General features: G+C 38.9%; 1 protein-coding gene across 1 annotated transcript in view; it reads left to right on the forward strand.

Annotated features, from left to right (window-relative positions):
* GHR (growth hormone receptor) overlaps positions 1-26,537 on the forward strand; it is a 285,938-nt gene that overhangs the window by 197,831 nt on the left and 61,570 nt on the right. Inside the window, exon 4 of the mRNA XM_063087552.1 lies at positions 10,851-10,916. Coding sequence (XP_062943622.1) covers positions 10,851-10,916 — 66 coding nt within the window. The remainder of the gene's footprint in view (positions 1-10,850; positions 10,917-26,537) is intronic.

The following is a 26,537-nucleotide window of genomic DNA, read 5'->3' on the forward strand; positions in this document are numbered from 1 at the left end:
AACACATGCAAAGTAAGGAATGCAAGATACAACATAAGACATAAGTAACTATCAGATGAGTGGCATATATAATAAATACCATTAATTCACATGTGATCATAATCAGAAGCACTTACTATGTACCAGGCATTCTGCTAAACACTTTATGGGTATGTGCATTGTTTCATTTTCTGAATTATTATTTCTGAATTACCTCTGATCTTCTCCCCATTCTGGAGAAAGGAATGAGAATGGTGTAAAGTGAGCAAAGACTTAAAATCAGGAATGAGCCAGATGGTGAGCAAACACATTGGTCTGGGGCTGAGGATCTGTTTAGGGGAATGGAGAGAAATGAACCTTGGAATCTGTGTTAGTCTGTTCACTATCATATCCCAATGCCTAGCATAGTGCCTTGGGCATAATAGGTGCTCAATAAATATGTTTTGGACAAACAAATGGACCTCTGGTCTGTGTCTATAACCCAGACCAAGTTCTGCATGATAAAGGTAATTAAAGAATTAAAGCCACACGCCACATAACCCTTTACTCCCTCTGCTCCTGCCACAAGGCCTCCTTGCTACTCCTCAAACCCATCTGAAGGCCTATATTCTTGCTTCCTTCTGCCTGGAATGTTTTTCCACAAAATATGTGTGACTTATTACCGCACTCTATAATAGGTCTGTAATAGCCGCTCTCCCCATGTCCTACTACTCTACCTTGCTACATGGCACCATATTACATTTCTATTTGCTTACCTGTTTACTATTTACCCCCCACACACTGGAACATGAGTCCAGGAAGGCAGAATTCCATCTGCTCTCTCCTCCATTGTTTCCCAGCATCTAGGACAGGACCTGGCACATTGTAAGTGCTCACACACAGCAATTGTAACTCAAGGTCACCTTCTCTACCTCTCAAATACCAGCTTCACAAGAGAACAGGAATTTGTTCAAGAAATGGTGGATGGAAATTGACAAGTGAAGCTTGGAAATGAGAGGCAGAGTGGCAGGAGCCCAAACCAACCTGTTTATGAAAGATGTCTTTGCCCAGAAGAAGAAAAACACACCTTAAAACCTCTGCCAGTGGATATGCTTTCTTAGGACACTCTTGTCATGCTGTACTCCTGAAATGCCACCTGGTCTGAACAAGATCTATGAATGTGCCAAAACAACCAACTCCAAGGACTTAAGAGTCACTACTACCAGTTTCAGCCTAGTAAACAAGCAAGAAGTACCACGTATCTCAGTATCAAAAGACCAGCTCACTGCTGTGTGCAAAACCAGGCAACTGCATCCATCCAGGTGACAGAAAGAGAGCAGAGGAAATTAAACAATCTTATTATTTCTTTCTCTCACCAAAACTAGCAAGGGACTAGAAATCATGAAAACTAGTTAAAATATACTGGCTTTGCCTCAAGTTTGAGTCGCCATGGTCCCAGGAGGACACTCGTTATGGGGTCTGATGATGTACTTTAGAATCTTCTTTTGTTCAAATTGAGACTCCAGAGACCACAAAATATCTGATAAATTCAAAATAATAATATAACTAAAGTTGTAATGCCAAGAACTCACTGTATTTAAGGAACTGTGCTGGTGCTATGGTGGATTGAAAGGAGGATGAGGCATGGTCCTTGCCTTCAAACTTCGGGTTTACCATTCATTGGGCAAGTCAGATAACTAAGATACTAGACAGGGAATAATAAGTGTCATGATCCAGATATCAAAAAAAACAAAATGTGTTGTGGAAGTACAAAGAATGAAGAGGATGAATTCCAACTGGGAGAAATAAAAAATGTTTTATGGAGAAGATACTCAGAGTGACCTTGAAAGGTAGATGGAGTTTGCACAGGCTTGGATGGTAAAAGCCTTGATTTGTAGCATTTGCCAATTTTTGTAGTGTAAATATTGCCACTAAGGCTGATTTTAAGTTAATGATGTGATGTCACTGAACACAGAGATGGGAAGAGATGCTGGCTCCTGCACACCACCTGTGAGTCACCATCTGAGCTCCGGACTTAATTAAACCAGTCTGGCTCTATTGTTTTTAGTGAGTGAATTCACAGGTATTAAAAGCATCTGAGACAACATTATAAGGGAAAAGACACTTTTGTCCTTCTCCGTACACCTTGGTGTGACTTTCTAATACTCTGTCTATACTTCTGGTCTCAGTCATATGCCCCAGACTGACCTATCCAGGATTGATTTTGGCCCAGTGACAACCTGTGATTCTGTTTGTTACTTTTATCATTGCTGTGATTAATCTGGGCCCCTGCTATCACATGTGTAGAAGACTCGCTTACTGCCGATGGCCTGGTGTTGACACCCCTGCTGTTCTCCATAATGAAAAGCAGCTTTTAGGGTGGCTAGCTGGGCAGGATGTTTCACTGCTTGTGTATCAGTAGGAAGGGAAAGTGGGAGGAATTGCTGGGAAGCTTTGCACAAGGAAGATGCAGGCCATCTGAGACCCAGCAATCATATTATCTGCTACCCTCAGTTCTTGTAAAAACACCGCCACCAATGTGTTCTTCCAAAAGTCGCTGCCCCTTTAACTGCCCTTATCATGCAGAGGGCTACAGTTGAAAAGCCAGGCTCTAATATGTCTTTAATTGCAAGTAGATGTCCTCAGTTTGTCCTAAGCTTGTATCAGGAGGATGTTTGTAAGAAACTCACCGAGCAGATGCACTGCCAGACAGAAAAGGAATATAAAGTTTGAAGTTATTTAGAAACATTTACATTTGTCCTTCTAAGCCAAAGATCAGACCTGTGAGAAAAGAAGTTCTTTACGATCTCTCATTGCACATTGATTCTTGTTACCTTCAGGCCCAGCTACCCTCAAAATACGTTTATAGCAAAATATGGCTGCTGCAGATTTATTTAAGCATGTGCTTCTTCTCATGACACTGGTTTCTCTTCCAGATTTGTTATATATGACTTGACAGTAAAGCAGCCTTTTTAGCATTAAAAATTGGTTGAAACCACCAGCATCATTTCACAGTTCCTTTTTGTTGTTGTTGTTTAAATTATCTTTCTCACGTAATGTGTTCCGTGATTTACTGTTTAAGAATAGAAGAAACACTCCCTTGTGGATACATGGGAAGGTAATACTGTCCACTTGAAAGGCCCAAAGTTTTCCTGTTCAGATTTCACAGGCTTCTTTTAGAGCTGCCAAGAGTCATAAAATGTATAAGATATATACTTTAGTTCAGGAAAAACTGTGGATGAGAATTCAATTAATCCAGTGAGCCACAAAAAAAGGAATTTCCAGCTTAGAATTGTCACTGCCCTTGGCCCCAGTGGACTTGGTGTGCCAAGGGACAGCCATGAACAAGAAGACAATTGCAGCCCAATGACCCGCTCTATAACATCACCCAACAACAGAGCAAAGTGAGGAGTCCTGGCTGCGAGCATGTCACTCCTCTTACTGCTTTCTCAGGAAACGACCCCTGAGAGGTACTTGTGCCCAAAGCCTGAGCAACCTGGCCCCATCGATATAACTTCCAGAATGTCTGCAGCATTCAGATAAGTCAATTAGCATGTGCTCTATCAGGTGCCTCCTAATGAGCATCAGCTATCAGCACATGGTGGGAGAGTCCTGGAAGTAGATCTCTCCGGATGATATAGTGACCCTGACCAGAGCAGCAAAGATAGTGAGCAGTTTCCCAAATGTATCTTGTCATAAGAATCACATGGCGTGGAGGGGAGCGAGAGGACAAGGTAAACACACAGATTCCCAGGACCTTGCCCACATCAACTAGGGCTCTGGAGATTGATTCTATAGATCTGAGTCAAGGCCCTAGACTCTCTATGTTTAATAAATGCCACAGTAGGTCCTGGTGCTCAGGCAAGTTGGGGAAATAGTGAGATGGGGTGGAGTCAGAGTCTGGCCCCAGTTTAAATTTGTGCTCTACCATGTGATTGCTGGGTAGCCTTAGACAAGTTACTTAATTTCTCTGAGCCATAGAATCCCTCATCCGTAAAATGTAACTAATAATAATATCCACTTGAGAGAGTTGTTGTGAGGGTAAAATGGAAAAATCCATAAAATATGCTTAGTACAGTGCTTGGTACATCTTAAGCATACAATAAATGCAAGACATAAATATCACATACACATTATTTTTTTATTTTATTTTATTTTATTTTATTTTTTTGCTTTCCCATTAGTCAGCCCTTTCAGAGGCAGCAGAATGGTCTGGAGCATGACATCAATGTGGCCAATGTGCTTGAACTTGATCCTTATTGTTAGGGCAAATTGTTGGGAGATAAGGACTCTAAACTGAGAACTCTTTGGTGATGATGATCATGATTTGACAAAAAAAAAGAACAGGAAGGCAAAGGTGGGCCTGGAAAAAGGTTTAAAGGTTAAGACCTGAGCAGGGAAAATTTCTGGAATATGGTCAAGGATAGATAGAATTCAAAAAGACAGGATAAGTAGTCAAGCAAACTTGAGATTTCCAAGGGGAGACACTATTTGCTGAGAATAAGCTGTTTTTATCTGATTTTCTTTTAGCCCAAAGCCAAAGTTTAAAACATTTGTAATTAACTGCATCTGCCTCATTTATTTAGCAAACTTTATTATTCCACTATGTACCATACCCTGTGCTCATAACAGAGGTTACAAAGATGAAAGCAGCAATACCTGCCCCAAAGAACTCATTGTGTACCATGGGGCACAGCCAGATAAGCGATTACGGCAAGGGCTGTAAGAGCAGTATCCGGGGCTGCTGGGTGGAGAGCTATTAAGCTGTCCAAGGGAGAAAACAAAATGTCACAGAAGAAGTCTTGAAATAAAGATTCTATGACAGTTACGATATCCTCATTATTGTCATAACCATAAGCTACCAGTAATAACAATATCCGACATTACTCAATGCTTGTTTTATGCCAGATGCCATGCGAGGCCCTTTACAAGCATCATCATCTGTCATTGCTTAGAATGCTTGCCCTATGCAATACCACCATGCCGTACTTACTTGTGTTTGCACTGTCTGTTCAGGGCTAGTCCTAAATGTCACTGCTGCACAACTGGTGAATTATGATACTTACTAGAACATTGATTCTCCCACTCTTGCTCCCATAATAGTACAGTGGAGAACTGGAATTGACTGCATTTAGTCACAGGCTGAAGCACTGACGTAAGTAGATTTCCATCCCCCACTCCACTGATACCACTTTCCTGTTAGAGAAACAGAACTCACTGCCTACATAGAACCTGCGCAGGGAGGAACGAAATAGTGGGGGTCTTGCTGGGTTAATGACAGCAGCTGTCCTCAACTGTGCAAAACCTTAGGCATACAAAGTGTAATGTAAAAGCATTGTTACATTCTTCACAGGAAAACATACGCTCTGCTGTCAAGGTAGTGGCTAGCAATAATAATAATGACAATAATAGGAACAATGATAAGAATATCTCACATTTACCAATCACTTACATTGTAGACTAAATGATTTGCATGTACTAATTGTTTTAAACCTTACATAGTGTAGATACTATTACTGTCCTCATTTTACAGACAGGGAAAACGAGGTCCAGATATGCACTTCAGTTGGGAAGTTGAGTAGCAGGTTGTGAGTAGGTAGGGAGCAGTTAGATTGCAGTTAGTTCCGGTCTTCCGGCACTGTTCTTGGGCAAGCCCACCATGAGGAACTCCACTTCAGAGCCTGGCAAATCAATAGTTTCCCAGTGTTTGCAGAATCAAAATTAAGTGCTTTGGCAAGGTCCTCTCCAGTGTGCCCCCTGACTCTTCCCCAACTCAGCACATCCTGGCTCAGGTGTGCTCCATCTGCTCCTGTCAGATCACAGCTCTTTATGTACCTGGGCTGTGTCTTACCTCAGTGCCTTTGTGCAATGTTGGCCTGAACTGCCCTTTTCCTTCCTCTTCATTACTGGTTTATCCCAAATTTAGCACCTGTCTCAAGGAGTCACCTTCCCCAGGAAGCTTGTCCAGATTCGTTAAGGGCCACTCCAGTTTTCCTCCAATTCTTGACTTTCTTTTATATTTTATAAATCTCTGAATAGAAGACTGTAGACTCACTGAGGCCAGGGGCTGCAGCTTGTTCATTTTATAACCCCAGCATTTAAAAGTCCCTATAGATGTATTTATTGATCTGTAGGGAATAGTTAATGGAATCCTGCAGATGATAACTAAGGCCACAGTTGTTATGGCTTCACTAATTTTTGTTGCTATTGGAGTTGTGATTCTCTGTTTATTGTCTTCCTTTATTTGTTTTTCCTCACTGCTCAGCACTTTTAGACATTAAGTACATGGCTTTAACACTAATCAAATTGATGACTGTGTGACACCTCCATTTTCTATGACAGCACACTTTTGTTCACTGTGCTTTACTTTTGTAATGCGCACCCTCTCAACACCGCCGTAAATCTGTGGTCTTTTCACAAGGATGCCATTTGTTCCTCTTATGTCTTGATTCATCTCATTTGTGGAAACTGTTTGCTAAGACATTTTACTTGATGAAGATGTCACTAAATGCACCGTAAAGGGGAAAGCACCAGATGTCTGTTTGCAAGTAAAGCACAATCCTGGTTTGTGAAGAGTCAAGAGTGGCCAGGGCTCCCCAAGCATTTCCAGGCCTGAGGTTTAGCTCTGCACTCTCCTTGGGGTCTCATAACTGGCCCCCACATTCCATTTGAGTCATCATTCTGGAAACACTCATCAACTTTACTGCTGATCTAAGGCCTGGAAACTATCATCTGTTACTTTCCTCAGATTTGAGCTGAAAATTGAGAAAAACTTGCTGAATAATTTTGATCAAAATAATGTGTGTGTGTGTGTGTGTGTGTGTGTGTGTGTGTGCGCGCCATCCCGTGATTAACTTATCTTTAATCATTTTATTATGGAATGTTTGACAAATAAAATGCTGAACATATTTGATATATAAAACTTTGAGTTTGAAGATAACTATGTATCTGTGAAATCATCACCACAATCTATGTCATAAACTTATCCGTCACCTCCAAAAGTTGCCCCTGCTCTCTTTATTTACTATTATTTTTGATTAACTTAAGTTTTTCTTCCTTTGAGCTATCAAAACTCTCTCAAGTAGAGCATAATTGTCAAGAAACATATCATTAACCATTGGAAGTTATATAAACTTACTGAAACTTGATCAAAAGTAATGTTTTAGTACTCAACTTAGGGCAAGGGGTAATGAAACAAAGTGTTATCTAGTTCGTCGCAAGAAATTCGTGATGGTGGTGGGAATTGTTCTAGATCATAATGGTAGTAATAAAGAAGACTTGCAGTATCAAGGCAGCAAGTAGACTTGAGGACTGTCAAAGTGCAATTTTGCCTTCTGATCACCTTGAAATTAATGCGTAATACAACGTTTACTCCAGGAAATGTGTATTCTGTTTGCTTTTTTGTCATGATTCTTTATTGCATGTGGGAGTAAATGAGCTTCTGGAGATGAAGATAGCAGTAAAATTTAGAGAGAGAATGAAAAGAAACACTTTCAAAACTGATCATCACAATTTAAAATGTTGTATGACTGTTTAAAATATTGATTCACCAAAGCCTAACTTCACTTGGAAAATACTGTCAATGATAGGCCCAGACTGAAAACACCTACAATAGTTAGAATTCTCAGTGTTTATTGAAGAGGATCTTGACTTCATCTGTTGGGTTTTATATTATGAACAATAGACCAAAAGGCAGCTTCCTAACTAACTTGGAGGAGTTAATGGAAAAAGTACATTAAAAAGCGGTTCAGGGGCAGGTGGACTGGACTCGCCCAGCTCTAAAATTCAGAGATACAGGAGGAGTTGGTCAGCTCATTGTCCAGATCATCTGCATTTTCTTCCTCTTCCTTGTTTTATATCAGAGACAGACTTCTTGATATTGTTACTGTGGGTTTCTATTAAGGACTGAAACAAAAGTATCAGAAGTCTGAGAAGATATAGAAAAAACAAATTCAGTTTCTCTTACTATATTCTCATAACAAAAAACACTCTGGTCACCAAAGTGTATGTGTAGATTTTTTCCCATCAGCAACCAATGCACTGGCATGCTCCATCTGCTGGAGTCCCCTGATTCAATTCAGGAGACTCCATCATGGTGTCCCCTGATTCAATTCAGTTCTGACACTATCTACTGGGTATACGATCAGGTTGAGCGCTCTGTCCAGTAAGACTGCCTCTCACTTCAGACACCATTTGCAAGTAGGAGGTTGTCACCTACACTTCTAATCAATCAGCAATATTGGGATTCCCATGACCTCCTCATTGGGTTCTATTAATTTGCTAGGATGGCTCACAGAATTTAGGAAAACACTTTCATTTACAGTTTATTATACAAATATTACAAAGGATACAGATGAAGGAGTGGATAGGGCAAGGCATAGGGTGGAGTGCAGAGCTTCCTTGCCCTCTCCGTGCCCACCACCCTCTCAGATCTCTATGTGTTTAGCTTTCTAGAAGCCTTTCAAACCTAATCCTTTGGGGGTTTTATGAAAGCTTTATTAGGTAGGCATGATTGATTAAATAATTGGCCATTGGTGATCAGCTTAACCTTCAGCCCCTCTCCCCTCCCTGGATATTTGGGGAGGTGAGGTTGAAAAGTCCCAACCCTCTAATTATGCCTTGATCTTTCCTGTGGCCAGCCCCCATCCTCAGACTCTTCAGGAGTCCCCAGATGTCAGTCAATTCATAGTATGCAAGAAGACAAGGATTTAAGAGCTGTATGGTATTCCAAGAAATAGGAGAAAGACCAAATATATATTTCACAATATCACAGGTAGCTTCACTGGCTTTGAAGTAAAACTCAGTTTTTGTTGTGGGCCCAGGCCATGCTGCCCATGTAAGAATAACGCAGAGGTAACATGATCCGATGTGGGGAATCCTAGAGAAATACCTTTATCCAACAAGCCCAGACAGTAATTGTGTACTTTTATAGCTGAGATGCTTTCAAAGCAACCCAGCATAATACTTCAAGGTGGAATGGCAAATATATTAGTCATTTCCCATTTTTCCTGTTTTGTGTGCAACCTATTACTAGTGTCAATCAAATTATAACTGCTTTTATAATAGATTACTTATTGCCTATCTTATATCATAAAGTTCTGTGTCTCTTGTCCAACTTTTTACTTCCCTCATTTCTTTTGGGGACGGGGGTTTAAAGTCTTTTTATTAATTTTTTATTTTATTTGTTATGAATATTCATGAGATACAAAGCTGGTTGTCACCCCTCGTGCCCAAGATGTGAAGGCCAGATTCATACTGGCAATATGCCCATTACCACAAATTGCATTTGTACCCTATGTCCCACACCCAATTATCCACAACCTCCCTCCCCTTCCCTGTTTCTCCCCCACTCCACTTTGTAACCCAAGGTATGTTCTCTCCCTCTGCAAGTCCAATGCACTACTGTGGTCTTTCTCTCCTTCCTTCTTTCTCTCTTAGCTCCCACTTATGAGTGAGCACATGCAGTATTTATCCCTCTGTGCTTTGCTTATTTCACTCAACATAAGATTCTCCAGGGTCATACGTGTTGTTGCAAATGGGAGAATTTCATTCTTTTTTATGGCAGAGTACTATTCCATAGTATATATATACCACAGTTTCCTTATCCAATCATCCATTGATGGACATTTAGGTTGGTTCCATGTCCTGGCTATTGTAAACAGAGCTGCCATGAACATGGGAGTACAGGTATCCCTTCGACATGATGATTTCCATTCCTGTGGGTATATACCCAGAAGTGGGATTGCAGGATTGTATGGAAGATCTATCTGTAGTTGTTTGAGAAACCTCCCTACTGTTTTCCATAGTGGTTGTACTAATTTACATTCCCACCAACAGTGCAGGAGCATTCCATTCTCTCCACACCCTCACCAACATTTGTTACTCACCATTTTTTTTATTTTAGCCAGTCTAACTGGGGTGAGGTGGTATCTCAATGTAGTTTCAGTTTGCATTTCCCTAATGACTAGTGATGTTGAGCAGTTTTCCATGTACCTGTTGTCCGTTTGTATGTCTTTCTTTGAAAAATGTCTATTCAGCTCCTTTGCCCATTTTTTTAATTGGGTTATTTGTTCTTTTACTGTGTAATTGCTTGTGTTCCTTGTGTATTATGGGTATTAATCCCTTGTCAGATGCATAGTTAACAAAAATTTTCTCCCACTCTGTAGGTTGTCATTTCACTCTGTTGATTGTTTCCTTTGCTGTGCAGAAGCTTTTTAGTTTGATATAGTCCCACTTCTTTACTTTTTCTTTTGCTGCTTGTGCTTTTGGGCTCATGTCCATAAAGTCTGTGCCCAGACCTAGTTGCTGAAGTGTTTCACCTATATTTTCCCTTAGTAATTGTACAGTTTTAGGTCTTATACTTAAGTCTTTAATCCATTTGGAATGGATTTTAGTATGTGGTGAGAGGTACATATCTAGTTTCATTCTTCTGCATATGGATATCCAGTTTTCCCAGCACCACTTGTTGAAGAGGCAGTCTTTTCCTCAGTGTAGATATTCTAAAGATTGCTCACATTTTTATTTCTAAAAATAAACTCTTTGACCGAACTGGTTTTTATACTGTTTTTTTAAAAATGAATTTGTATTCTTCCTTGTTTTCACAAGCAAGGCTCAAGTTTGGACTCAAATGATATAGAAAGCCTTTTTTTTTTTTTTTTTCATTATTCCCTACTGTGTCTCGGCATGAGATCAAAGATAACTAAAACCAGGTTTCCATTTGCTCTGATTTTTATGGTTCTTTTTAGTGGGTAAAGGCAATTTTAACTTAAAAGGGCGGGTGTATTGTGAGGTGACAGGGTCATATTTTATCATTTGAAAATGATGCTGTACAAAAGTCATATCTGATATTTTTTACAGGGATGACTAATGGTTTTCTTCTCTTTCTGTTCCAGCCGCACCAGCTAGCCTTGCCAGAGCGTCCCAGAGTCTGCAAAGAGTTAATTCAGGCCTATGGACAAGTAAGAATTTTAGTCATTTTACTGCCTTCAGTGATGTGTTCCATGTTTTAATATAATTAAACTACTATCTTTTCTCTATTTTATTTGGGATATTGATAATTGGAAGAGTGACTGAATTGAAATTTTACAAGCAAGCAAAATATTTATACTTTAGGATTTATTTTTCAACTTCTCTAAAAGGCTTACTTCTTTATCTTTCTTTTTTGTTTATGCTTGGAGGTTAAGCAAGGCCAAATTCATGAAGGAGGAAAAAAAAGGAAATGATTTATCATGGATCAAAAATTATTTACTGAGTTTAGGAAACTGCCTCTTTTTACAAATCCTTTTTAAGATTATTTTTATTATTATTTTGAAGCATTTATCTAATGTTTACATTGGTAGAAGGTTAGAGCTGTCTGTCTAACCAAATTGCCTTGGCTTCAAAACTCTGCCTTTGTGTAAACTATCTTTTCTCCTTAAAATGACCTTACACATCACTCCGTTGCCCTTTGATAGTCTTCTCTTCATCCATGAGACTGAACTCAAACATCAGCTATGTGGGGAAGCTTCTCCAAATCCTCTAGGCCCAAACAGCTTTTCTGCCTTCTGTGCACCATGGAACTTTGTCCATTGCTCCATGACAGCATTTTCCTCCTAACATTTTAGTGGATTTGTCAGCACTGCACACAGAACACAGGGGATTGTGTGAGCTGCATAACTGAATTAATTATATTGAACTTTAAGGCAAAACGCACATTTTTGCATATATGCTAGAGTCCACATTATGCAATAAAGGAAGGAAGATGGTATACTTAATTGAGTTTAAGCTACTTCTGTTTTTGTTGGTAATTCTGGTGTCATAAAACCATAATTTGGATTTTATGACTAAATTGCAGAGTAAATTTCTAATGTGAGATTTAAACATCATTTTCTTGGAGGTAACCCAAAGGGAGGGTTGGTGCTTTTTTTAACAACTATCATCCACTTCTCAGTTGTGCCAGACCACAAACGCTTTACAACCCTCCTGTTTTAGAAGCACCTGACATGTTAATCTCCCTAATTAACACTCGGGGTTATAAAAGGGGTGGCTGTTTAGTTGTGTTTGAGTTGTCCCAGCCAGTAGTTTCTGAAGCATTCATTCAACAGATGATGTGACCTATTGTTACTATCTGTAAGGAAATGAGAAGGAGTCAGTTAAGAACATTTTACTAATGGTGCATACTTCACATTAGAACCGTGCTCCACACACAAGCATAGTACATTGCTCTCTGCTTTTCCCTAAAGTGGTAGTATGATTTCTCTAAGCCATTTCCTTTGTCAGGTCACAGGGTCTGAGGAACCTAAATATTGTGCCTTTTTGAAATTTAACCTCAATTTATGGTGGATGTGTTGAATAACTTCCTCCTAGTCATTTGTGGTAAGTTGATCTCCTGTTTTTGTGATACATAAGACAACTAGTTGATTATCATTCATATGTGGTAAACCACATAGACACTGGCCTCCCCACACACACAAGGAAAGATCCTATCCTTCCAGCTTCTCCTTATTAAAAGTCACCTGTCCTCTGCCCCAGGAGTGATGGGATAAAGTAGCCCATGTGAGTGGATATGTCAGTTTCAGTGGGCACCTGCCGTAGTGCACACACTTGAACACGTGGCCACCTTTATCATCACAAGTATCTCATTCAGATGTGACAGACCCAGGTGTTCACATCACCATGCTGTGCCACTGTGTACATTGTCACTGTATCACAAACACTTAACTCTCTACTATGCACCCAGCTTTTAGCTCTGCACCCTGAGAGAGAAAGAGTAAGATATTACTCTTGACATCAAGGACCTCCTGACATCAAGGAGCTCACATAGTTTTACATGAAAAGCTAGCTTTCAACATGAAATGTCCTAAGAATACACAATTACAATTTACACATTTCTTATGTATACTTTTCTAAATTTTCAGATTCAAAATAAAACCTCATGAAAGAAAAATAAAATAAAAACCCTCTCAGGACAAGTCCTAGATAGAACTGACCAAACATAAATGAAATAAATGCCACCACCTTTCTCCAGGCTACCTTTACTTTATATTTAGGCTACTGGAATAACCCTTTAGTAGCTGTGTACCTCCTCTCTCTTTCCACCCTCTTCCCCATCTCTTCTTCTTTAGATCCGTCTTCCTCTGCCGATAATAATTTTCTCATGCACTAGGTATCCTTAGAGCTCTCCCCACTACTTGAATGTTAAACTGCAGACCTTTCCCAAGACACTGAAAACCACCATGCATGATGTCACCCTAGCTTTTAAGTCTAGACTACTTACTATTCCCCAGACGCACTGTGCTTTCCCTCCTCTGGGACACTGCTGATGTCATCCCATCTTCCAGAACTATCCTCCTTCCATCCCACCCTGCATTTCTGTAAATATAAATTCTGCCCCAAATTTAAGGTTCAAACATTGATACCCTTGGCGGGAAGCAATTCCTCCCTTTTCCATGCTTGTTTGTGAGAGAGGTCATGATATTCCATACCACTGTATTGGTCTGCTAAGACTGCCACAACAAAGTACCACCACAGACTGGGTGTCTTAAATGACCGAAATTTACTTTCTCAGAGTTCTGAGGCTTGAAATCTCAGATCAAGGAGTCGACAGCATTAGTTTCTTCTGAAGCCTCTCTCCTTGTATCTTCAATGGTCTTTCCTCTGTAACTGTCTGTAACTTATTCTACTCTTTGTACAAGGACACTAGTCATATTGGATTAAGGTTCGCCCTAATGACTACATTTTACTTAATTACCTCTGTAAAGACCTTCTCTCTAAATATAGTCAAATTCTGATGTACTAGGGGTTAGAACTTCAACATATGAATTTTGGGGAGGATACAATTCAGCCCATAATGCCACTCTTTAGGAATATATTCAATGCTGCCTTGGAGTATAGACATTTGCATATATCTTATCTCCCCATTTGGATTATGAACATCTGTGTATTATTCAGAGTGGTAAATACTCACAGTATCTCAAAGGGTACTTGAACATAATTAGTAATAAATGATGTTGCAAATAAATGAATTAAATGGAAGAATCTTTCATAACACCCTGATTACCCATTCTTCTTCATACTTAGCAATTCCCACCAACACCCTTTATTACTATGAAGCTTCTCGGCTGCCTGGGGCCATTCATAGAGGATCAGATCTCCCTTTCTGTGTTAATTACACATTATCACCTTAAGTGTTCATTGCTGAAGGGACTCGTAGGCATCAAATGGTTCATACTCCTAGAACATCTTTATTACAGGCAAAGGACATAGTATAGCAATAGTAAAAAGGTGATATGCATTGGCTGGGGTCTCAATATCTCAGTACAGAGCGTTTTGTTTTCCCACTGCTGGGTCACACATTATCCACCTTGTCTCCAGGTCTGGAACCACTACCTATGTGCCTGCCAAGCACTTCGATATCATAAAGTCCAAAGTCTGCCCATGGTGGGGTCTCCTATAGTGAGCTGGTCATGTAGGCACAGTCTAGCTATGTGGCCATCTTAACCATCAGACCCCCAGCCCCAGGTTCCACCAAAACTAGATACAAGTCATAAATCCAATTATATTACTAAGCAACATTGACAGGCTGATGAATCCTGTCCTGAGACAACTCACAGATCCATACCTACAGAACATCATTTATCTTTAGTTAAATAACCTCAGCAAAGTATCAGTAGCTCTGCAGAGAAGCATAGGGTCAAACCAGATCAGCTAAAATAAACCCATGCTATGAACCACCTAAAGAATCACCCCTTGCTGTCTGTCATCCTCTCTTCCTTCTCTTGCTCACCAAAAACTGTCCATTTTCTGAGCCCTCAGGGCTTTGCTCTCTGCTGATGAAAGGGCCAATCCATGTGAATGGGTGTTTCTGTGTTAATGAACACAAGTTAACAAACCTTCCACAGAGTAGATTCTTAAGAAATATTTTCTGGAAAAAGCTGTCTTTGGTTAGCAACCTCATGAGGACTTTTCAGCTTACATACATGGATACTGACATATGCCACTTCTGCAAAGGCCAGCCCAGGGTGAATAGAGAAGCAAAACACACACTTAAGTAAGAAGGATGTAGAAGGAGTTTACAGCTTAAAGAAATATATCTACATTTTTGTTATATATTAAAGAAGTAATGCTATAAATTTATCATGAAGAAATTTTCTTTTTGTTTCTGGAGAGAATGATAAGGATGATTAAAATCTCCTAGAGAAAAACAAAACATTTTTAGTATTCTCAAATAAAGCAGATGCACAGCTAGGGTGCTGTGGTTCCACATTCTTTGTGCTTTTTCAATAATTGTATTTCTTTCTCATGATTGATTATTGGCAGAGGATTTGATGGACATTTGGGCCAAATATATAGGACCTTGTTAAATATATATAGAGAGAATTTTTTAGATAATTGCACATCTTTCTGAGGGAGAATTTACTCATTTTTAAAAGTCATTCCTTTTCACTGACTTTTTCACATAGTAGTATAAAAGTGTAAATTTTGTGACCAATAACATTTTACTTCAAAATAAAATGAATATGCAACTGGAGCAAAATATTGAAATTTCATTAACTGCCCCTAGCACCATAAATTAGTCTAAGATTTTATGAAAATATGTATCTGAACATAAAAATTAATGACTGAGGTGAGAGTTAAGTTTTTAAAGGATTCTAAAAGATTGTCATATTAGATGGGCTCAGCAAATGAGTGGCTTAAATTTTTTAGAAGTTCACAAACAACTTGCTTCACAATTGAGTTACTTTCTTTCAATACATTTTCATGAGACAAAAATTTAACATTGTAACTTCATCTTGCTTATTTATGTTCTAATACACTTTCAGCTGGACTCTGGTCCCAGCCTCCTGATTTTTCATCCTATCTCCTACTTTTCCCTATTTTAAGCCTCTCTATTCTCTGCTTTCAGACTAATTCTTCCTGCCTACCTCTGATCCAGGGATTCCTCTGCCCAATAATTTTCAGTAGCTCCCTATTGTTTTCCAAATTCCAAGTAAGCTTATCTCACAGGCATTCAAGAAATTCTACAACAGTGACCTTTTGTACTTTTCTAGCCTTATCTCCCTTGTGTCCTCTGTACCCCATATTTATGTTTCCTGCATTCTTGCTTCATTATATCTGTTCATATTGACCCCTTCACCAGAAATTCCCTTCTTTTCCTCCCAATCTGAAATAATCCAAAATAATGGATTTTGTCCTTTAAGTCATATTTCAAACATCATTTTATCCACAAAACTTTTTCCCAGTCCTCAGAATCTCTGTAGCCCTCTCTTTTTCCCTCTTAAGCAGAGATCGTACAGCACAGTGGTTTAAGAATTCAGCCTCTGGGGCAAGACAGCTTTAGTTTAAGTTCTAGTTCTAATGCTTACCTCCTGTGTGATCTTACCTAAGTTTCATAACTTCTCTGGGCCTTAGCTTTTTTTTAATCTCTAAGATAGAGAAGCTAATAGTAACTACCTCATAAAGTTGTTGTGGGAATTACAATTGTTAATATATTTAAAGTAGTTAGAATAGTATTTGGCCCTATGGTAAGCTTACATGGTATTTCCTGTATTCTCTCACGGTTCTTATCTTATTCCAAAGTGAATGTGAAATTGCCCATACTCAACTCTATTCTGGACCATAAAATCATTATGTCATTTGGTTCCTAATGTAGACTTCTGAGTGCTTTTATCCCTCTTAATTAACTATACTATCCTTAAGAATAGGGACTATGTCTTATACATCCTTGTATATACAACAGTACCTTGTAGGTACCTTGCACATGCTGAGTGTTTATTGAATGCTTGTTGAATTTTACACTCAAAGATGCAAAATAGAAGCCAGGCTCTTCCCAATATCTTAAGTACTTTTTGGCTACCACAGAGCTTCCTCCATGCTCTTCAGCAGCCATCTGTGAAAAGGGAGGGACAAAGATAAACCAAAGAAGAAATTTTCTTGTCCATGGCTGAGTATAAATACAGTCTTTTGCAAAAGCCTTCCACAGAATCTTAACTTCAGATCATGGAATTAGTGTCATGGTCTGTTCTTGGGGTACATTACAGGACATCTCTCAGGTATCACTGTGGTATCCTGTTGGCACTTCAGCTGCCAAGGAAATAATAAGTAGTCCTAATACTGCCCGTGGCCCATCACTACCCCCGTAAGGGCTGAGTGAACATCTCAGCTTTAAGCATTCTTTTTCATCAGATATTTTCAACTTCAAGGGCTTACTAGCTGAAAATGCAGCTAACATAAGTACAACATAAGGGAAGTGTGTCCTTGCAGGTGTGGTATCTTAGGATGAATATGCATTTATTTGTTACAAAGAACTTGAACTTTGGCCATGCATTAAAGAGTAGCACTGACACTGGGTTCTGACATTGAAGTTGACATTGAATTCTTGACAGTCTACTTGTTTATAAACAATTCAGTAAACAATTCACTAAGTAAACATGGATTCTTGTGATCCCTTTTAAGGACACTGTTATGTTGGCTCTCTTGTACCCAAACTTTTGGTAAGCCTTTTCTGACTCATATACAGCATTAATCTCCAGATATCGCCAGACATCCTAGGGGTACAGTTTATCTGCCTTCCTTGCTTCTCTGAAACAGGAGGAAGGCAGGTAGAATGACCCACTTTATACAAGAAGAAATGGAGGCAGAGAAAATAGCTGGCTTAAGTCTCTTAACAGATCAAGAGAGTAAAGATGATCTTACCAGTGCAATGTGTTGTATCTGTCCCTTGATAAGCAAAATAAAATGTAAATAATGCATTTATATAGATAGATAATGCAAAGAGCAGTATTGACTTATCTCAAGATACAGACTTTGCAGTGACTCTTGTCTAGCCTGAAATACCCAGATAATGACTGCCATTAGTTTCACATGTTAGTGCTTTTGCTTTCACATGTAGTTGTTGGGATATAAGGATTCTTTGTAAGATAAGTATTAGGTCTTAACTTTTTTATCCTTCTTTAACTCCCAGCAACTTGCTGAGCCATAGTCAGTGGTAAGTAGATATTTACCACTTAGTTTACAAGAGACCTGTTCCTCTCTGTGCATATGCTTGGGCCACTGTTAGTGAAATCTCATGGAGGTCCCATCTGGTTGTAAACATATATCACGATCTTCAATTTCTTTTGGAACCAAAATAATAAGAAAATAGTTGGAAATCTGTTTGTGGGCATAGACTTCTAAAATCCTTCATTTTAGAAGTCTGTAAAAAAATTTTTAGAAGCCTGAGAAGGATGATTAAGCATCACCCAAAAATTCCGGTGTTCACATGTGTACACTGTATACCAATTCCTAGCATGGTTTCTTTGCCAAAACATAACACACATTTTTCAAAGATGAAATCCAAGGCAAACATTTTTTCACCCTGGGTGACCCTGCAGGAAACACTTTAGTGACTCTGGAAAGTTAATGCATCCCAGAGTTGTGACTTTTGAGTTCTTCTAACTTGCTGCCTGTTGATTTTCTGCTTAGTTCCATAGCTTCAAAACAAACTCTTGAATCACTGCTCACAGGAGAGTCCTAGCATGTACATATAGGATCCTCTCACCAGGAGAAGACTCCTGAATCTGTCGTTCCAGAAAGGCCCTTTGTCCACGTGAGCTGCTACTTGTGATGAACAGGTTTTTCAGATAATATGCACTTGTGCACTGAGGAAAAAATCTTGAATTTATTATTTAAGTGTTCCCTGGCTTTAATACAAATTAATTTATAAACTGAGAAAGCAAACCTACACATCACATTTATAAAAAGATTTATGATTTTAACAAAGAGTTCAAGCATAGGTACCATTAAAGAGTACTTCAAGTAACAGTGTGCCTCATAGCAAATACATGCAGTGTGAGATAATATATATTTAAACCAAAAAGAACTCAAGGGGTGATTATTTACTAAATAAATAATTTGTCACTTAGAAAAGAGGTTATATGACTTTCAAAGGGCTTTTAAAAATATGATATGATGTATAGGAAATTTATTTTCATATAATTCACAATATGTGGTACCAAATAAGCTACCTCGGTTTTGTTTTGTTTTTTGTTTTTCTTTCTTTGGACCAACAAATATTTAAACCAAGGGTTGTCAAACTGGCCTTCAGATCAGATGCTTGTTTTTGTCCATAAAGTTTTATTGGAACACAGTCATGACTATTTGTTTCAGATTGTCTATGGCTGCTTTGAGAGTGCAATTGCAGAGTTGAATACCTAAGAAATAGACCATAGGTCCACAAACCTAAAACATTTGCTGTCTGGCCCTTTAAAAAAAAGTATGCAGACTCCTGTTTTAAACAGAAGAGCCATTATTTCTGTTATGCAGTATTTTGTAGAACTAATCACCTAGTTTGTACTTGTTGCCATCTTTTAGTCTCCTGTAGCAAATTATCTTCAATTGGTGACTGGCATTAATGAGAACACAGCATTCACTTTACAAGTTTACTTCATAGTCAACTCTTCTGAAAGAAGCTGTATCTGCTAAATCAGTGTGGACATATGCATTCATTATTATTACTAAAGATACTTTATCAGATGAAAGCTGGATACTTGTAAATGCTTGGTGGTGATTGATGTAATAGACAATCATTTGCAACTGGACTGTCTGAGATGTGTCATCGTTCATGTAATATTTATCTCATGAAGAGGCAGTGTAACATGCAGTTTGAAGGCAAACTTGACTTTGCACGTTTTAGATCTTCTGTAAACTGACTGCTACCACTGAATTCACACTGAAAGATAAAGACAAAAGACTCTCCCTGTAGGAAACCATGTACTATAAATGACTCGTAAACCTGAAACTTCACTCCATCATAATAGATATATTTTCAAAGGCTATTCGTGAGTCCTTGAGATAGTCTCAAATGTCGTTCAGGTCTTTCCTGCTGCAGTTATCTTAGGATTTTTCATGTGCCATGGAAAAGCAGTCTTTAACTTTTCTCTTTCCTCTCTTAATGTTCCTTAATAAATAGAATTTTAAAATCCCAAATTTGAATTACTATGAAAGCAAATATTTGTAGAGATCCCATTTGTGCTCTGTGTTGTCAGCACATATGGCTTTGTACACCTGCCACCATGAAGCTCTGCCAGGCAAATGCCACAGGTGTCCTCAGAGAAAGAAACACCTGATACCATCCTAACTATAATTGAAGTTCTTCTTTCTGTGAATTCCAAAATCTTCTGAAGTAATGAATCTTTTGCATTGAGCCACAAGTGCCTTTTGTATACATGATATTTTTTCTTTCTAGATTGTTCTAGAGAGTTATTTGAGAGTAGGGACTGAGTCTTCCTCATCTTTATATGCTCTGCTTCCCTCCTCATGATTTGTTCACGGCTTCGTACCAAATGACAGCTTAATAATATTTGTTAAATGAATATCATACTGAGTTCCAGGAATTACATGAGAACAAATGGAGAAGAGAAATGGAGGGAGAGGTGTTAGCATAGACTTCATGGTGTTTTGGTTTGGCATTATTCCCCAATGCTAAGACTAGCACCAATAAGAAACATAACTGTTTTCTGAAATCTGAGAGCAGTAGATGCATTTCCTCTTCTGCCATTTTTCTTTCTCATGGAGGAAAAGCAACAAGAAGGACCTGCAAAAGTCTTGGAAGTATTTGTTCCTGTAGAGAGTAGTGAGTGTGGCAAACTCTGTTACTGGTTTTAGTTGATCTCACAGACTGTGACGAGGACATTGGGATTTGCAAAGCTGGAGCCCATGAGTTGTCTCGTATGTATGCACCCAACATACTGCTAATATGCCACAAGCTTCAATTTATCTATCTACAAATGGAGATATTAGCAGCTATCTCAAAGTTTCATATGCGGAGCAAATAGGTACATAGAAAAGTTCCTGGGAAAAAGTTGGTATAGGATAAATGTGAGTTATTTTATTATTTTTACTACTGCTGCTGCTGATGCTACTACTACTATTACTACTCCTGAGAGAATATTAATTGCCTGGGTCACTGGCAGCACCCTACCTACCCCTTAACTGCACTCACTAAAGCTTATCTCCTATTTAAGTTCATGTATTTTTTTTTTTTGGAAAGGTAAGGAAGATCCTATATCTAGTATAGCACATCTCCTATTTGGGTAGCATATTTTTCAAGGAAATAAAATTTTCACAGACCTCAAAGAATGCCTGTAAAACCCAGTTTGGGGGAAAAATTAATAAAAAGTAAATTTTTAATGTTATGGATGTCTTTTAATTGTCATTCATTTCTACAAAAAAAGTGCAAAACTTAATATGGGTCAAAGGCCCCTTGTTTGAGAAATTCTGTTTTCATGTTCTGCTTTTAGCACCTTAGTCTGGATGATGGGTTAGGTTGTCCCTTTGAAGGTGGAGAAGCAGGCAGCACCGAAAGGGGAGGGCTGAGAGGCCCCCCAAACTCCATAGAGCCAGACATGAGCCATGGGCACCAGGCTATGAAAGACAGGCACCCAAACAAAGAGCAAAATGCAGGTGCAAGAGGGAGAGGCAGACTGGAGGCTGGCTTGATTGCTTCAAAGTCTTCCCTTAGGCAAGATTAGGTAAAATGTTTATCACAGTGCTCTGGCATGTGGTAGAATGTTGTTCCCTTTCCTTCTTCCTTCCTCTCATAAAGACTGTCCTGAGGTATAAAAGAGATGAGACTGTACACATGGCTAAAAGCTACACCATTAAAACATACTTTTTCTATTGGGCTAAACTCAGTCCAAAGCTCCTTTCTCTGAGCTTTTAGAACATTTACTGCCTGGATGAGTCATTTGTCAGTAATCATGTCCTGTTATATGGTTAGGATTCTTTGATATGTGTACATTTATAAGCCCCTAGAGTATGTAACTTAAAATTTGTTTTTGCTTTAGAAGTTCAGGTATAAGGAGGCTTCCCAGATCAATTTGAACAGCAGCAATAAATAATATATTAACTACTGGTTAGGTACCCAGGCTAGTCCATGACAGCCTATTTGACTCATGCTGCAGGTACACTGTGGCTGGCTGGGAGAGTTAGATCAGGAGCTCTATAGTATATAAAGGAAAGGAATGTTTCCTACACCATCTCATCCTCATTATACCTATCCTCTATCTCCTCCTGCATTCCACCCTTCATACCCCATTTTTCCTGAGTAAAAAGCCAGCTGGGGCAAACATTTTCAATGTAGTGAATTTTGTCTTTGGTATCTTGCTCAAAATTTAGTTTTTGACTGAATAACCTCCTAGAGTATAGTCAGCCTCAGTGTAAGAAGCTAGCAAACCAGAAAACCAGAGTAATATATACCAATTTCTTCCTGCATTGCAAACTTTTGCTTGCTGAGGTATTTATAAGAGCAGGTGCCTTATTTATTAGTTGTTAGTTATTGGCAGGACTAGAGAGAGATGCCTGGCTCCTCTGGGAGAAACCAAAAGACTGGGAGGGAGGAAGAACATCCAAAAGATACCTAAGGAGGCTAGGCTGCTAAAAAGAGAAGAATTAGGAAAAGAAATAAAATGTTTTCAGATGAGTAGAACCTGGGGATGAAAGAAGCAGCCTTCTCAGGTAGCTCATGGAAAGAAGAGACTGAATCCAGGATTAGAAGTGGATTAGAAGGATGAGAAGTCATAGAAGTCCAAGATTTCCCAAATTACCAAAAGAAAGGAAGCTCAGCCTTGTTCAGGCTGCAAAATGAGAATTCCCTTCAAGTGAGATCTGTATGATTAATTTGATCAATGCTGATTTCTCTCTCCTCTTTGAGCCCATAATTACTTCCTTGTATTTGCATAAGATTTGACTATTATCACTACCTGTAACTGTATTTCTCAAGGGATGACCCCAAAATGTTTTCTTTGGAACTATTTTTTCTGAAAAAAAGATATACCCAGAGTTAAAGAGCAAGGGACTTCGTTGGTGAGTCCAGGGCCACAGTAAGAGCCTAAAATCCTAGTTGATTGTCAGTACAGACAGGTGGCCAACCCTTAAACCTCCAAGATCCCTAAGTGCTGCTTCTTGGTGTGTATGCCCATCAGAATCATTTGTGATATTTTCAGTAAATACTAATGCTGGGGTTCTATCCCAGACGTACTGAATCGATCTCCATTGATGGAGCTCAGGCATTCTGTATTTGTTTTCTAGGCATGCAGTAACAAATTACCACAAACTTGGTAGCTTAACAAGAGAAATTTATTCTCTCACGGTTCTGGAGGCCACAAGTCTAAAATCAAGATGTCATTAGGGCAGGTTCCTTCTGGAGTATCTGAGGGAGCATCTGTTACATGCCTCTGTCGTAGGTTCTGGTGACTGCTTGCAATCTTTGGTGTTCTTTGGTTTCTGTCTGCCTTCATTTTCACTTGGCCTTCTCCCTCTGTCTCTGTTCTATTCTCCTTTTCTGTCTCTTATAAGGACACCTGTCATTGAGTTTAGAGCCTACCCTAATCCATTTTAAGGTCCTTACCCTAATTATATCTACAAAGTCTGTTTCTCCAACTAAAGTCACATTCACAGGTACCAACGTTTAGGACTTGAACATATCTTTGGGGGATACATTTCAACCCATTACACATATGTAGTGGGGGGGGAATCCCCTCCACAAATGATTCTTCTCACATTCCTGCAAAGAATCCTGCTGTTAACACATTTATCCCACCATTATCTCTAAATATCCCACATGCAACTCTAAATAGGCTTCTTTACTGCAGAACCTCTCAAAGGCTCTAATCTGTTTGTATGGATTAGGAATATATGAGAGAAAGAAAAGAACCACACCATTTCCTGAAAATAGTTGACCAGGGAACTTCCTTTCAGGGGATTACCTTTTAGTACCTCAGTGGACTCTAGTGTTCTAAGGAGCACAGGCTACAAATGATGGTGGCATTTCCACAACTGTGCTCAGTGGCATGGGCTTAGTATGGTCAGACATGTGATTCTACCACAGTGTCCAAACACTTAGAGTATGAATGTCTGTAATGACCATTCCTTGAGTATGAGCACATCCTTCATTAAATATCCACAGTGGTTTCCCTAGAGAATATGCATATGTGCATGGATTTTTAGGTATTATCTAGTGTCTAATCTTGCCTTCAGCCACTTTTATAGAGGAACCTAGTAAAGTATTAGTGTGATAGAGTGGAGAAAATAGGACTGGAAGGGGAAAGGTGGCCAAGGTAACACAATGTACTTTTTTCCTAAAAAATAGCCCAGAATATCTGAAAAAGAAGAAATGACTTTATCATTTCTATTCCCACATTCCATTTCCACAAAAAGGGCACCAGAGCATTATTCATCCATAAGTTCACTATGATACCTTAAAAAGTCATTTTGGGAGGTCACTAGGGCATCTATTCATTATTCTAAAAATTAATACATCAAGGGAAATATTCAAGCAATTACCTTGGATTTTTGCACGAATTGCATTTCAGGGTAACTGAATCGTTGGTGAAAGAAAGTTGGGTTTGTTAATTTTTTTTTTAATAGACAAATTCTAGCTAACAGATGAAGAAGAAATGTTAAGATTAGAAAAATCATCACTTTATAACCCCTAATGGCATAATGGATTTAGGTGAGATGATCAGTAAATGACAAAATATTTAGGTATACTCTCTTCTGGGTAAATCAGGCTGACAATGCCTTGAACCCAGATCTGTCTTATGCATGATATTATATGTTTCCTGATACAGGAGTTCACAGCACTACCCACGATAAATTCTTTCCATGAGAATCGAACTGAATCTATTTAAACCTCTAGGTCTAACTGCTAATTTATAGGAAATAGGGATAGAGAAGCATTTTAAATGACTCTTTAAGAATATGTTAAGCTAAAGGAAATTATCTGGTTTCTTCAACAACAAAAAATGATGTAATAAAAACAAGAGAGCATCATGGATTTAAATAGACGTAAGAGACGTGTGAATCTTGTTTGTATCCTGATTCAAACAAATGAATTCAAAAGATTTTTTTGGAACTATTTTTGGAAATTTGAGCACAGATTGAGTATTAGATGATATTCAGGAATCACTATTACTTTGTTTGGTGTGATATTGGTATTATTTTTAAAAATGAGAGTCCTTAGCTTTTAGAGATACATACCTAGATAGTTAGAGGTAAAAGCTTATGTTTAAAAAAAAAAAAAAAAAGATAGGAGAAGTACACAAAACAGGATTGATAAAATGTTGATAATTGTTGAAGCTGGGTGATGAACATATAGGAGTTCATTAAACTATGCTGTCTCTTTTTGTGTTTATTTGCAAATTTCATAATAAAAAGAATAATCCCTCATGAACAGATAACCCCCATCCCCAAGTAAGCACAATTCACATTCCCAGTGGAACTCACAAAATTAGCCTTACTAGTGACCAGATTTCTATCTCAGAAAAATGGGAAAGGCCCTCATATGAACATATTAGTTTAGAGAATTATTGTGGGAAAACCAGAAACTGTTTGAGTTCTAGCTAACAAGACACCGAATGAGTTGTGCTGAAGTGTGTGGTCCTCCAGTGTTGATGCTGAAAGACATTCTTGCTTGCAAGAGGCAAGGAAACATAAATGACTTAGCTAGAATTTACAACTATTGCTGAGGTCATACCTGAGCTCAAGGTGGGTTGAAGGTCTCATTGCTGCTGTTACCTGGCATTATGGTGTTTGCTTGCACACAAGCTCTGTTGGAGTGAGCTGTTTCTTAGACCCGAAATCACATAATAGCAAACACTGCTGTGTCTCAATAGAGATTCTAAGACTCTGTGGCCATGGAGCATTGATGTTCTGCCCCCAGGATTAGCGTTTCATCACTCCTGAAACAAAGAACAAAAAAAGGAAATATAACCAATAGGCTTTCAATTTAACCGCAAACCAAAAAGAAAAAGGAGAGAACCAGTCAGTTGCAGTTTTCTAACTGTAGACTTTTGTTTATTTCTACCTTCTAACTACTTGCCCTTGAAGCTATAACTTTAAAGCTTGCATTTCCAGGCCCACAGAGAACACTGAAATATGGCCACCCTGTCTTGTCAGTGCTGCTCTGCCTGCTTTCGCCCCACTCACAGCTGCCCTGCTGTCCCAGGTCAGGGGCTTAGAGGCTGAGAGCATTACAGGTAGCATAGTCGTTCAAGGTCACCTATGTAAGATGAAATCCAAATGATAACCAAAATGAACAGTTTTATTTCAAAGACTATTCAGTTCCCTTAGTTTTGCTGACTGATTTCTAAGCACCCTTGGCTCAGCTCTTAGATGTCCCGGAACTAAGGAGAGTAATGGGTTCATAACTTGGCCTACTCTGAAAAGAAGAAAGAAAAAAGAACAAATGCACTCTTAAGAATAATTCCTAAAATACAACCAGGAGAAATGTGCCTAGACATGGCTCACCTCTCACCAAATCATACTTAATGGCTTCCCATGTTACCTTCTATTCCTCCTACACCTAAGTTTCCATGAAGCAGGGCAAGTTGAAGAACATCAAAGTTTTATTAAACATTTTAGACCAGAGGCTGTGGGGAAGCAAGGGAGCAGGGCACTGGAAATGAAGAGGCTGCTGCTGCTCCTGTCAATGTCAGCAGGCTGAAAGGTGATCCTGTAGGTGACCAAGTCAACCCAGCAAATTTAGCCCCAGCGCGTTTCACTCATTCTTCATTCTTCTCTTTGCCAGGTAGGAATCATGCCCATATGTACAGAAAATGGTG

This window comes from Cynocephalus volans, chromosome 2 (assembly GCF_027409185.1).
Source record: "Cynocephalus volans isolate mCynVol1 chromosome 2, mCynVol1.pri, whole genome shotgun sequence".
NCBI classification, from domain to species: Eukaryota; Metazoa; Chordata; class Mammalia; order Dermoptera; family Cynocephalidae; genus Cynocephalus; species Cynocephalus volans.